The 13,696-nt window shown below is 31.3% G+C and overlaps 1 protein-coding gene and 1 long non-coding RNA gene across 3 annotated transcripts; both read left to right on the top strand.

Moving 5' to 3' along the window:
• Window positions 1–500: 500 nt before the first annotated feature.
• On the top strand, window positions 501–5,989 carry LOC129299288 (terpene synthase 6, chloroplastic-like). Of its 2 annotated transcripts, XM_054937758.1 has the most exons (14): window positions 501–589; window positions 1,893–1,948; window positions 2,067–2,352; window positions 2,450–2,630; window positions 2,874–3,091; window positions 3,190–3,310; window positions 3,441–3,535; window positions 3,910–4,136; window positions 4,252–4,364; window positions 4,473–4,571; window positions 4,670–4,891; window positions 4,989–5,130; window positions 5,238–5,483; window positions 5,578–5,989. In XM_054937758.1, exons 1-14 carry the CDS (start codon window positions 547–549, stop codon window positions 5,893–5,895), a joined length of 2,367 nt encoding a protein of 788 aa, XP_054793733.1. In that variant the 5' UTR covers window positions 501–546; the 3' UTR covers window positions 5,896–5,989. The 2 variants fall into 2 exon arrangements, with proteins under 2 accessions (XP_054793733.1, XP_054793734.1); XM_054937759.1 differs by lacking the exons at window positions 4,473–4,571; window positions 4,670–4,891.
• Window positions 5,990–7,978: 1,989 nt separating this feature from the next.
• LOC129299289 (uncharacterized) lies at window positions 7,979–13,128 on the top strand. Its single transcript, XR_008590534.1, has 3 exons — window positions 7,979–9,052; window positions 9,173–9,298; window positions 12,798–13,128. It is a non-coding gene; the product is annotated as an uncharacterized LOC129299289 (long non-coding RNA).
• The last annotated feature ends 568 nt before the right edge of the window (window positions 13,129–13,696 follow it).

Below are 13,696 nucleotides of genomic sequence, written 5' to 3'. Positions count from 1 at the left end.
TGAATTTAAATTATTTATTTAAATATAAATAAAATTAGAAATTTATTTTATTTTCACACAATTATAGACTTATATTACTACGAGGATATGAGCTGAATTAATTACAAGCGCGAGATTGATATTTGTACTTCTAGTGCGGTGCCTGGAAACTCATTTAAATGCTGACCAAGTCAATCTCACCAGTCACCACCAAACACATTGTATCATCATGATAGTCAGTTATTGCATGCTTACATCCATATTTTCCACACCCCCTTTGAATGCCCATCCCAAGATTGAAAAAATTACGCATCATGCAATTCCAAAAAAAAGAAAAAGAAAATTAGATCAGTCAACAATAGGCTGCTTTCTCCATCATGATTGGGGGATTAATTAGAAAAAATATTACAAGACAAAAACAAAAAATAGGATATTTAATTAATTATCTAGAGTGTCTCTGTCCTATATATATATATATATACACACACACACACACAAACGAGTGTGAAGAGCACCAGACGCTGCGCAGAAAGAAAAAAAATTCCTTCTGCATTTTGTGGGCAACCAATGTCTCTCTGGCTCCCTCGCTTCCTTCCTTCGGTTTCTCCAGGTTCTCGCTCTCCACTGTACTCATTTCGTTTCATAAATTAGGATGCTTTCAACATGTTTCATGCTTTTTAAAAATTAAAAATTTATTTATTTTTCTAAATTTGATGAAAAAATATTTATTTTTCCTAGTTTTATCCTAGCTTGTCCACAATTAACACCCATAATTTTTCATATGCAAGGGATTTTTTTTAAAAATAGTTCATTTAGTAAGGGTAAATCAGGAATTTTCTTCTTTTTAAAACAACATCAGTAATTTAAATAGGGATAATGCAACTTTTAGTCCTTTAGATTTGTTTCAGTTATCAATTTGATTCCACAAATTTAATTTCTATCAATTTGCTCCCTTAAATTTACTTTGATTATGAATTTCGTCTTTATTGTTTAAAAAAAAAGTAATACTATTAAAATTTATTGACATGGATAATAGAATATTAATGGTAGCTATGTATATTAATGAAAAAAAAGTATAATTATTTAGGCAAAAAAAACAGAGGCTCTAAAATTTTAAAATACAAGAGAATAAAACACATTGAAAGTGATTATATATTAATAAAAATTAATTAATTTGAGGGTTAATTTGTTTTCATTTAACTACATATTATACATGTAAGGTTATCAAAATACTTTAATTTACAAATTAGATTATTTCGAGAATTAATTTGTGTTTTAAAATTTCAAGAACTTATATGATAATTTTAAAAAAAATATAAAGGATCAAATCGATAAAATTAAATTTGAGGGATTGAATCAATGCATCTCCATGGTTTTGGTGAAATTGTTAAAAGGGACTAGAATATAGGACCGGAGGGAGTGTATTTTTATGATTGATTTAATTAATACGTTTAAGTTTTAAAAATATTTCATTTCCAAATCTTCGTTGAATTATTACTGGGGGTAATATTTTGATTCCCAAATAAATCAAAGGTAGGAATAAATGAAAAAATAAATTCATGCTATAGACATTCTTGTTTATAATTTATAAGTTAAATCATCATGAAAACCCTCCCTTAGGTGACCAGGTAGATTTTAGGCCCATGTTGTTTTTACTGGATTTGAAATGAGTCGAATTGTTCATGGTTATACAGAAAATGTTGACTGTTGCAGGATTTAGATGCATGCATGATATATATATCTGAAATGACTCTTCTTTTCACATTCGCACAAGCATATAATTTGAATTAATTAAATTAATCTTCAAGTTGAGAAGATCACTGTAAGTGGTGTTTGTGTGTGCTTTTTTTTTTTTTTTTTTGCATCACCATTAAGGAAGCCTAATGTCTTGTTTGTACTTTCATTTCCACCAGCAACTTTAGATGGATCAAATGCAAAGGACAAAGTTCAGAGCAGACCTAACAATGATGTATAACATATCATCCTTCAATTTCTTGTATCTCCAAGTAGATCTAATTAATTCTAATATATAACAATTATTTATAAAACAATAATAATAATAAGATGGTGAATTACATTAAATGCAGGTATCAGAGATGAATAAAGAGAGAATAAAGAAGATGCTTAATAAAGTTGAACTGTCTGTATCTTGTTATGATACAGCTTGGATGGCAATGATACCATCACCTTCTTCTCTGCAAACTCCTTTATTCCCTAAGTCCCTAAAATGGTTATTAGAGAATCAACAAAAGGATGGATCATGGGGTCTTCCTAATCGTGATGAGTTGTTGACCAAAGACTCCCTTCTATCATCATTGGCTTGTGTTGTTGCACTTAAGCAATGGGGTGCTGGTGAACAACAAATCAATGCAGGTATTGATATATGTATGTATATGAATAAGATATGATGCTTGTCTGATTTGAAGAAGCCTATGCAGTGAAATAATTGGGACATTCTCTTTTGTTGAAGGACTTGGATATATTGAATCAAACATTGCTGCAGCTCATGATGATAAGCAATTTTCTCCAATTGGATTTGATATTATCTTTTCTCATTTAATTGATCAAACCAGAAGTTTGGATCTAAATCTTCCTCTTGGAGGGAATTGTTCAGAGAATTTCATTCAAAAGAGGGAATCGGAACTCCAAAGGTATCATTTTTAATTTCATCCTGGTGCACAGAATGCTTCTTTAACATATATCAGATCCTGCAGTGTCTCATGCTTGGAAGAGAGATAACAATTCAATTCTTTTAACCTTTTGGATAATAAAACCATTCCAAGGGCATAAAGAGATTAAAAAATGTGTCTATCTTTTTTCATCCCATTTTACAAATTTCTTTTGATTCAATTTAAAAATCTGAAAGATAAGCATATATACACTTGTAATTGTAGTGGGTGGGGAAGCAAATCAGAAGGATGGAAAGCATATGTAGCATACATTTCAGAAGGACTTGGGAAGTCCCAGAATTGGGAAATGGCTATGAAATTTCAGAGAAAGAATGGATCTTTATTTAACTCACCAGCCACTACAGCAGCAGCTTTTATTCACATTAACAATACCCAGGGTCTCGATTATCTACTATCTCTCTCAGATAAATTTGGGGATGCTGGTAATTTTAAACCTTTGATGGACATGATTTCTTATGCATAACAATTTTTAAGACTGATATATTTGTTGTGTTTATACAAAAATTTATAACTTTTTCAGTTCCAACAGTACATCCTTTTGATGTGTATGCTCGACTCCTTGTGGTTGATAGTCTCGAAAAATTGGGGATTAATCGCCATTTTAAGGAGGAAATCCAAAGTGTATTGGACGAGACATGGAGGTAAGTTTAACTATTCATATTTTTTCTTTCTGTGAGTGAAAGGCTTGAAATTGAATTTTTTTTTACTGTGGGAAAATAAGAAAATGGGTTGCAGAATTTAATCTGTTTTTCAATTTTGATTTTGAAATAGATTGTGGCAACAGGAAGATGATATATTTTTAGAACCCACAACATGTGCCTTGGCCTTTCGTTTACTACGTTTGCAAGGATATGATGTTTCTTCAGGTTTGTGTCTTTTTTTAATAAAAAATAAAATTATGTGTATATGAAATGATAAATAAAGAATGGCAGTTAATATCTAAAAGAAGAAATTAATGATAGTTAGATCTTTGATGAATTTTTTAAAAAATAAATTGCAAATTTCAATTTAAATAATTACACAAGAGTTTTAGTTATAAATAAAACATTTAAATTCTAAATGTAACTCTCAATTTGCAATTGAGATTTTTATCTCTACAATTATTTGAATCAATATTTATAATTCATTTTTAAAAAGAATTGTTAAAAACCTAAATATCAATAGTTTATTCTTTTAAGACTTTACTGTTATTCTCCCAATAATAAAATAATTGGCTAACTCTCATATATGTTTATTTCAGACATACTTGGTCGCTTTTCAGAAGACAAATTTTACAATACCCTTCAGGGTTATTTAAAGGATGTTGAGGCTGTTTTGGAGTTACATAAAGCTTCACATATAGTATTGCATTCAAGTGATTTAGTTTTGGAAGAATTAAACTTCTGGACAGGACACTTTCTTGAGGAATATTTATCCACTTCCTCAAGAAATACTTATAAGCCAGCTTCTAATCGTATTGACAATGAGGTGCTTCCACACGCACATCTTAATCTCACAAATTTAATTTTGTTTTTCAAATTTCAACAATTTTAAGTTATTTTTGACAATTGACCTAAAAAATAATTTCCTATATTAATTTCAGGTACATTTAGCTCTGCGTTTTCCTCATCATGCTTATTTGGATTTGATAGTTAACCGAAGATCTATAGAGCATTACCAGGTTGATCAAAAGAGAATTTTGAAATCTTCATATAGGTACATACATTATAATATGGACCACAATTAGCTCCATTTTTTATGGGAGCTTCTTGAATTAGTATAATTTATTGACTTCGTATATATATTATGGCTCTTTTTGTTCAGTTCTATGAACCTCGCTAACAAAGAATTCCCAGAATTGGGAGCAGAGGATTTCAATCACTCCCAATTGTTATTTCGTGAAGAACTCGATCTGTTTAACAAGTTAGGATCTTTCTCAAGAACCCAAAATGTTTATTACATCTTTAAACATTGTTCAATGCCAGTTTGTGAATCACTGATAAGTAAATGATAACAATTAGGTGGTTTATGGAGAGTGGAATGGAGAAACTACATTTTCCAATCTCAAAAACAAAAGCTGCCTATTCCTTCTTGACAGTCGCTGCCACACTTACCTCCCCTGAACATCGCGAAGCACGTCTGGCATGGGCCAAACAAAGCTTGCTTGGATGTGTGGTCGATGATTTCTATGACGTTTGGGGCACTGAAGAGGAACACATAAACCTTATACAGTTGATGGAAAAGTATATATTTTGCAATGATGAACCCATTTATGATGTTCTCTCTTTGCACATTATATATATATATATGAGATTATATGTTTTCAACATTGAACTTCAGGTGGGACGTAGATGTCAGTAGAGAAAGTTGCTCCGACACGGTGAAGATAATATTCGTAACACTTAAGAAAACAATTTGTGAGACTGCAACCCAAGCATATAAAGTTCAAGGACGTAGTGTGTTGAACCACTTGATTCAGATTGTAAGATCACAATTATCTAAGTCTCAACTTGGTCTTCTTAATTCAATCATTACCCTAAATGAAGTATGCAGTATATATATATATATATTTACATGTTTGTTGATCAGACAATAGATTTGCTGCGGTCTGAGTTGAAGGAAGCAGAATGGTGCAGAAACAGGTGCGTGCCAAGTGTAGAAGAATATGAGCATAATGGAATTATATCAATGGCCTTGGGACCAATAATTATCCCTGTAATGTATCTTCTTGGACCCAAGATTCCACAAGCTGTCGTGGAAAGTGATGAATACAATAATCTCTTTGAGATTGTTAGTCTTTATGGGCGTTATCTTAATGATATCAATGGATACCAGGTGGTGAATCTTTTCCTTCCTCTTAACTATTTTTAATTATTACCGTGAGTTGTGACACAGTAATAATTGAATAAAATTGTGGATGTTCGTGCAGAGGGAAAAAGAACAAGGGAAATTTATCAACTCAATAAGCTTGCGGTTGATTCATGGGTGTGGGGTAGAGAGTGAAGAAGAGATCATGGAGAAGATAAAGAGGAAGATTGAGGAGAAGAGAAAGGAGCTGCTGAGATTAGTGTTGAAGGAAGAAGGAAGCAAAATGTCAAGAGAAGTGAAAGATGTGTACTGGAAAATGAGCAGATCACTTCACTTGATTTACAAAAAAGAGGATGTGATTCATGCAAAGGAGATGCCTGATGAGGTGCTCAACATCAGAGACATAGTTCTTAACAATCCCATCGTCTTAAATTTATAGATCACTTGTGGGATTTAAAAATTCTCTCATTGAATATATCCCAAATATGACATGAGTTCATTGGTGCCACAAAAAGAAAAGAAAAGGTATATAGTTTTTCCCATCATTATTTATTAGTAAAAAGGTATGTGATTTTAGATATTCATATTGTATCACGAAGAATATATGTTTCACTTTCAAAGAGAAAATAATTTACTTTGAATGTAAAATATATTCAAAATTACAAAAGAAACAAAACGAATAATATAGTAAAGGCATAATAAGAATTGAACACGGAGGAACCAAAAATTGGGTTACAAAATGGTTGTATTGTTGATGGTTGTCCTGGCTTGCTTCATGGAGGTGGACACATGAAATGGGCCAAATTTTGTTGGGCCCATCACATAAAAAGTGACTAAATAAAGCATGATTAAACATTATTCACTCTACTTACTTTGTCGTAGGGCTGTGCAAAAGTCTCCCAGTCCTGTCTGGTCCAGTCCAACCCGAGATGGTCTCAGTCTTGTTCGGTCTGTATAGTCACTGGTCCTTCAGGACCAAAAGGACTAAAAAGACCAGACTATTTTTTCGGGTTGGACTGGACAAGAGACCAGGCATCCGGACCACTTGGTCCAGTCCAGTCCTATTAATTTTTTTTATTATAATTATAATTAATTTATTTTTGATAAATATTTAAAGTGTAATTGATGCTAAGGAGATGATTGCATAAAGATTTATTAAGTTTGTTTCTAAATTGTTATTGTAATATAGTGTTGTTGAATTTTTTGAGTACTGTTTTTATTAAAGTTTATAAATTTAAATAATTTAGACTATAACAAAAAATTTTTTTTCTTATTGTTAGAAATTATTATGGATTTATTATTATTATAAGTATTTTTACTATCTTAATTGAGTTTATTATGTTGGAATGGATTATTGCCTCTCATAGAATAAAAAGAGGGAAAAAAAGCTAAGTGAGTACTGGACTGACAGGACCAGTCTCCCAGTCCTATGGACCAAGTCCGGTCCTGTTAATCTTCGGGTTATTACTGGACAAGACTGGACTACGGGTTGCCTAACCCAGTCTTTTTCATGAAAGAGACCGGACTTCGGGTTAGGGTGAAGTCCAGTGCCGTCCAGTCTTTTGTGCAGCCCTACTAGTTTGTCGCCGTCATTGGCTGTCAGTGCACTCACTTTAATCGCTGAACTCACAAGCAAGTCCTCCGCTTCCTGTGTTGGAAACACAAGTCCCGCGTGGAGCCCCAACAGACTTCCCCTCCAACTTCATTATCTTCTCCTCCAAAGCTGGTGTCTGCACGTCCCCTCTAGGGTTCCTCACACCATTAAAGAGGAGGATAGACAGGGCTTGGCCTCCAAGAACTTTGATCTATTCATCAAAAAGTGTGGTCAGGACGAAAAGAGTGTTGTGAACATTGTATTTTATCCGAATATTTTTTAAAATTTAATAAAAATAATGATAAATAACCAAAAAAAAATAAAAATATAAAAATAAAATTTAGTCTTTTTTAGAATTATATTTTCAAAAAAAATAATAGGGTTTAATTTTATTTTAACCTAGATAATCTTTTGTTGCTTAGGATCTTATTTCTTTTAGTTCATTAAAAATAACAAAAAAATAAAATACAAAAATAAAATTTAATCTTTTTGAGGATTATATTTTCAAAAAAAATTAATAATCTTGCTTAAATTTTTAAAATCTCTCTCAAATTATCTCAATCATTCAAAAATATTGGGAGTCAACTTTTAAGAGTTAACTTTTCTCGCTTTAAATATTATTTTTCATTATATACATACATACATACATACATACATACATATATATATATATATATATATATCACAAGCCTGGATGAAACGTTGATGGATCAGTGTTTCATCACAAGCCTTATGCGGTTCAGGTGCAGCTGATACACACGGAGCAATAACGTAGAAAGAAAATGAGCACAGACACAAGATTAGCCAGAAGCAAAGAGCAGAAAAAGAAGATATGAAGGCAGAGCCAAAGCTTCGGTTATGTAGCAAACAAAGAGAGAACAGAAGCAGAACCAAAGCACACACACGAAAACACAGACTGCAGAAAAGCTTCATAGAGAAACGCGTGTAAACACTAGAGACAAACGCAGAAAAGATTAGACGTGAAAGTGCTCGGTCATGCAGAGAAAAGAGAAGAAACATAGCACGCACACACGCAAAGAAAAGGAGTCAGAGATGTATGCAGAAAAAGAAGCGCATGCACGTACGAAAAAGCAAAGAAAAACAGAGCTGGAGATGCACGTATGCGGATGGTAGTAGAAAAGAAGAGAGAGAGAGAATAAAAAAGGAGAGCATAAGAAGAGAGCGAGAAAGAAGAGACGGGGGAGAGGAACTGAAAGAAGAAACAGAGGCACGTTATAGAGAGAGCACGAAAATAGAGCACAAAAGGAGGGATCCGAACTCAAAACGGAAAAAGAGTGAAAGAAAAAAAAGAACATGGGAAGTGAGAATGGAAGAAAAGAGTGAAAGAAAAAAGAGCATAAGTGAAAATGGATGAGAAACAGAGCAGAAAAAGAGGAGAGGGAGAGACCGAAAAAAAAAACAAAAAACAGAGCACGAGACCGAGAGAGGAAAGCCTGAACAAAAACTAGACAAAAATGAAAAAACAGAGCAGCAAGAGACGGAAAAAGAAGGAAAATAGACGCAGCATGGAGGAAAGAGAGAGCACAGATGAGAAAGGAGAGAGAGCAGAAAGAGAAGAAGGAGATAGCAGAAAAAAACTCGACGGTGAAGTAGAAAAAGAGAGCACAATAAAATGGAAAAAGAGAGAGAGCTGGGGGCGTTTGAGCGGGAGACAGAGAGCGAGAAAGGACCGAGGGAGAACAAAAGAAACTGGAGCACGAGAAATAGAGCACCAAGAAGAGGAGGAAAGAAAGAACACGAGGAGAGAGAGGAAACAACACAGAAAAAGAGAGAGGACCAAGAGAAGAGAAGAGAGAAAACTAGACGGAGAAATAATAGAAACTGGACAGCACCCACTGATCATCTTTTCTACATACTCTCACTTCCAGCTTCCGAGTTCCAACTGAGTTGAGCTTCCGAGTTCCAACTGAGTTGATGACTCGTTCTCACGTAAAATCTGGTCATCACAATGTTATTCTGTTCTTTTTACTCTTCAAAATCTGTAAGTAGAAGTTCATCACAAATCACTTCTTTCAGTTGAAGAGGAGGAACGTAACTTTGCTTTGTGGCTTTCTTACATTTTCATTGGTGTTGGATCAAACCTCGTTTCGTGATTTCATAGGGTGGGAGAAAGATTCTTGAAGTTCTTATATTGGGGCAGTTCGTGATAGAGAAGGTTATGGAAGCAACTCAAGCTTCAACCGCATTATCAAGTACCTTTCATGGAGGCTACTTAATGCAATGTCAGGTATAAGTTTGTTCCATTCTTCATAAGTTATCTTTTACATGCACAATTATGTCATAGCTTTGATTTGGCTCTTTCTTGTTTAAAATTTTGTAGTTCTTTCAAAAATTTCATATGCTTTCTTTATTCATTCAAATAATCATATTATTTTGAAAAAATTAAGAGCATGCATATGTTTAATATGGGACTATTGTTTATTCACGCACAAATAATTTTAAGACATCAACTTGATTTTAATTTTCATGAGAAATAAATTAGGTGATTAATGATGGTGATGATATATGAATCCTGTTTATTCTAATTGTCAGATGCTATAACTACGACTATCATTATTTCCTTTCAAAAACCATATTTGAGCATTAGGCCAATTTTTTTTAAAAAAACCTTAAAGAATACATCCTTAAGTTAAAAGAAGAGGTGAAGTGTCAAAATAGTTTCTTTCTCTATTCCTTTAAATGTTAAATTCATATTATGCATTGCCTGCAAATGCAAATATCTTGATTACCTATTTTTTGTGTGAGATTTTAAGAATCTCCATAGGCATTTAGAATGATCCTCTATTGTGTAAATCAATAAGATTTTATAGGTATGAAAACTAATGTTGTATATATTAATATGGGTTCTAGAGACCCATTATTAAAATTAATTTTTTTATAATAAATATTTAAATCTCACGTGAGATTTTAAGAATCTTCATAGAGAATTAAATTAATTGCCTTATCATGTAGGATAGTAAATCCTCACAGATATCGTGATTCACAATTTATATGGTAAATAAATAAATGAATTTTATAAATAAAATAAAAACATTTTTATAATTTTAATTAATTAAATTAATGAATTTAAATTATAATTATATTTATCAATTATATCTTTTGATCATGTGAGATTTTTGAAACTCCATAGACCTTTAAGATAATCGTACTACTGCGTGAGTCAATAAGACTTTGTAGATATAACGATTAGGATTTCTATATTAAAAAATATGTGTTATATAATTACACATTAAAATATATTCAAAGTGAATATTATTTAATCCTTTTATTGTGTGAGACTTTGAATCTCTGCAGATATTCAGGATAATTTCGTGTTGTGTAAATCAATAAGATTTCATAGATACGAGAGCAAAACTTATATGTTAAAATTAACTCTCCTTTTATAATCCAAATTAATAATTTATTTAAGTCTCATATGAGATTTCAAGAATCTTCGTAGAGACTTAAATTAATCACATCATTGTGGGGATAATAAGTCCTCACAGATATAGTGATTATCAATTTTTATAATAAATAAATGATTTTAGAAAATAATCAAGTAATACACAATTTAGAAAATTAATTAATCAAATTAATGTATTTAAATTATAATCATATTTATTAATTATATCTTTTAGTTATGTGAGATTTTTAAATTTCTGTAGACTCCTAAGATAATCGTATTATCGTATGAGTCAATAAGACTTTACAGATATAATGATTAAGTTTTAAAATATATATATATATATATATAAATTATATATTAAATTAATCAAATTAAGGATGTATTTAAATAAATTAAATTCCTTTATGGTGTGATATTTTGAAATCTCTGCGGATATTTAAGATAATCATATTACCATATAAATCAATAAGGCTTTGCAGGTATGACGATTAAGATTCTTTAAAAACATATACATATGCTTAAAAAATATCTTAAGTTACTAAATTCTTTTATCATTTGAGATTTTAGAATCTCTGCAGATATTTAGAATAATTACATTATTATATAAACCAATAAGACTCTGTAGGTATAGCAGTTAAAATTTCCAAACATAAAACATAAAAAATAATAATTTAAAACTCTTGTCTTTCTTTATTCCAAAAATTCAAAAATTAAGAAAATAATTAAAATTAAATTACTTTTTTCCATTTAAAACACATATATCAAAATTTCAGAAATTATTTTATTTGCAAAATGGTAAATTATTTCTAATTAATTTTTCTTCAAAAATATTTTCACCAACAAGCTTTTAAGCCCGAACTAGTGGACTTTGATCCCCATCACAGGATACGTAGGCCTCAGAGTTAGATTCTGAGTTAAGTCCTCCCTCGTAAATAAATAAATATTTCTTACTTAATTCTTATTATTTTTATATCAAACACATGAACATAAAAGGGATAATTAAAATAATTTTAAAACCATATTAATATTTCTCACTTCAGGTAACCGTTCTGACGAACGGGTGTTGTGGGGTGCCTAATACCTTCCCAACATTCAACCAGCTCCCGAACCTATTTTCTATTTTCGCAGACCATCCTTATCCTCCTTTTAAATGGTTTTCTGAGATTTTCCTCAAAATCTTGATGACGACTCCTTATTCTGTTCGGTTCCCGTCGCGAAAGCTAGAACCTCTGCTCATGCGCCGTCCGTGTCGCATTTTTCCAAGTGTGACAAGTGTGTTACACTACTGCTGCCATTGAGTGTGGTAGGGGCAAAAGTGTGGAAGAGTATGGCGTGTTTTTCTACTTTAGGCCAATAGTGCATCTTCCATTCGTTGTTTTTTTTTTTTCATTCCTTTGCATATTCAATTCACTCCTTATAATGCAGTATCTGACTCAAATCTTATCATATATTCTAGTGAATATATTGTCATAATCATCATCATCATCATCATCATAAGTAGTGAAAATATCATTCAAGCACCACTAGGATATTTTAATATCAGTCAATGATTAAAAGATATTGAAATATCAATGCAAGGAGAATGATTTAAAAATAATTTTAAATGGAAAAAGACTATAATACCCTTGTTTTTCTTTTCTTGTTTCTTTTTTTTTTAACTTGTCAACTAACAAATAGTTTTTTTATTAAATGTGACTAGGTACTTATTAATTAATGAATGATTATTTATCAAAACATAATCTACACTTGTCCCTTCTCACAATCAAGTTGTTTCAAATTTTTAAATTTTTCAATTAGCGAATGGTTTCTTGTTCAATACAAATAAATATTTGTTAATTATTGAATAAGTACTTATTAAAACATGATCTATACTTGTCCCTTTCCACAATCAAGTTCTTTCATATTATATTGAATTTGTTAATTAGCGAATAACTTCCTATTAAACATAAATGAATACTTGTTAATTAATGAATGTTTACTTATTGAAATATGATATGCAATTGTCTTTTCTTACAACCAAATTCTTTCATATTCTTAAACTTGTAAATTAATAAGTGACTTCTTGTCAAAGCAAGTCCTTCTGAAATGTATGCTGCATATTCTTTCCATCCTTCTAATTTGCTTACCTAACCACTACAGTTACAATATATAAAAGACCTCAAGTGTGTGTACATATATGCTTTTCTTTCATATTCTTAAATTGAATCAAAAGACATTTGTAAAATGGGATTTAAAAAAAAAAAGATAGATACATTTGAATCTTTATGCCCTTGGAATAGTTTTATTGTCCAAGGTTTTGCGAAAGAATTGATATATTTCGGCCACGCATGACACTCTGCAGGAATTGAGACATATGCTATGTGTATGAAGGTGAGAAAGGAAAAACAATGGTACTTTGGAGTTCCAATTCCCTGTTTTGGGTGAAATTCTCTTCTGGTTTGATCAATTAAATGAGAAAAGATAATATCAAATCCAATTGGAGAAAGTTGTTTGCCATCATGAGCTGCAGCAACGTTTGATTCAATATATCGAAGTCCTTCAACAAATGAGAATCTCCCAATTATTTCACTACATAGGCTTCTTTAAATCAGACAAGCATCGTATCTTATTCACATACATACATACAATTATAATAATTGTTATATATTAGAATTAATTAGATCTATTGGAGATACAAGAAATGGAAGGATGACATGTTATACATCATTGTTAGGTCTACTCTGAACTTTGTCCTTTGCATTTGTTCCATCTGAGGTTGCTGCTGGGAGATGAAAGTATAAACAAGACATTAGGCTTCCTTAGTGATAATGCCAAAAAAAAAAAAAAAAAACCACACACACACACACGCACAAACACCACGTACAGTCTTCTCAACTTGAAGATCAATTTAATTAATTTAAATTATATGCCTGCGCAAATATAAAAAGAAGGGTCATTTCAGATCTATATATCATGCATGCATCTAAATCCTGTACGAGGCTACACTTTCTGCATAACGATGAACAATTCGACTAATTCCAAATTCTGCAAAAAAAAAAAAATATGGGCCTAAAATCCACATAAGAGAAGAATAAATAATTTTAGGTGTTTATAGGACTTATTAATACAATATTCGTAGATAGAAAAATATTTTTATGAAGAAAATTGAACATAAATCCATTTCAATTTTTTTTAGATACATTTTTCATTTTTTTTAAAATAGTTTTTTGTGTACTAAGCATGTAGTAAATATCATCCCCT

Source organism: Prosopis cineraria, unplaced genomic scaffold, assembly GCF_029017545.1.
Source record: "Prosopis cineraria cultivar Desert tree isolate PC_DT_omini unplaced genomic scaffold, ASM2901754v1 PC1109, whole genome shotgun sequence".
Lineage (NCBI taxonomy): Eukaryota > Viridiplantae > Streptophyta > Magnoliopsida > Fabales > Fabaceae > Prosopis > Prosopis cineraria.
Note: the sequence above shows the minus strand (reverse complement) of the source record. Positions and strands in the feature narration are given on the sequence as shown.

What these genes read in the sequence shown, in the direction of transcription:
- LOC129299288 (XM_054937758.1), top strand. Translation starts at nt 547, where the DNA reads ATGTCTCTCTGGCTCCCTCGCTTCCTTCCTTCGGTTTCTCCAG. An exon ending in AGAGCAGACCTAACAATGAT is followed by an intron (nt 1,949 to 2,066) that starts GTATAACATATC and finishes CATTAAATGCAG; the next exon opens with GTATCAGAGATGAATAAAGA. An exon ending in TGAACAACAAATCAATGCAG is followed by an intron (nt 2,353 to 2,449) that starts GTATTGATATAT and finishes CTTTTGTTGAAG; the next exon opens with GACTTGGATATATTGAATCA.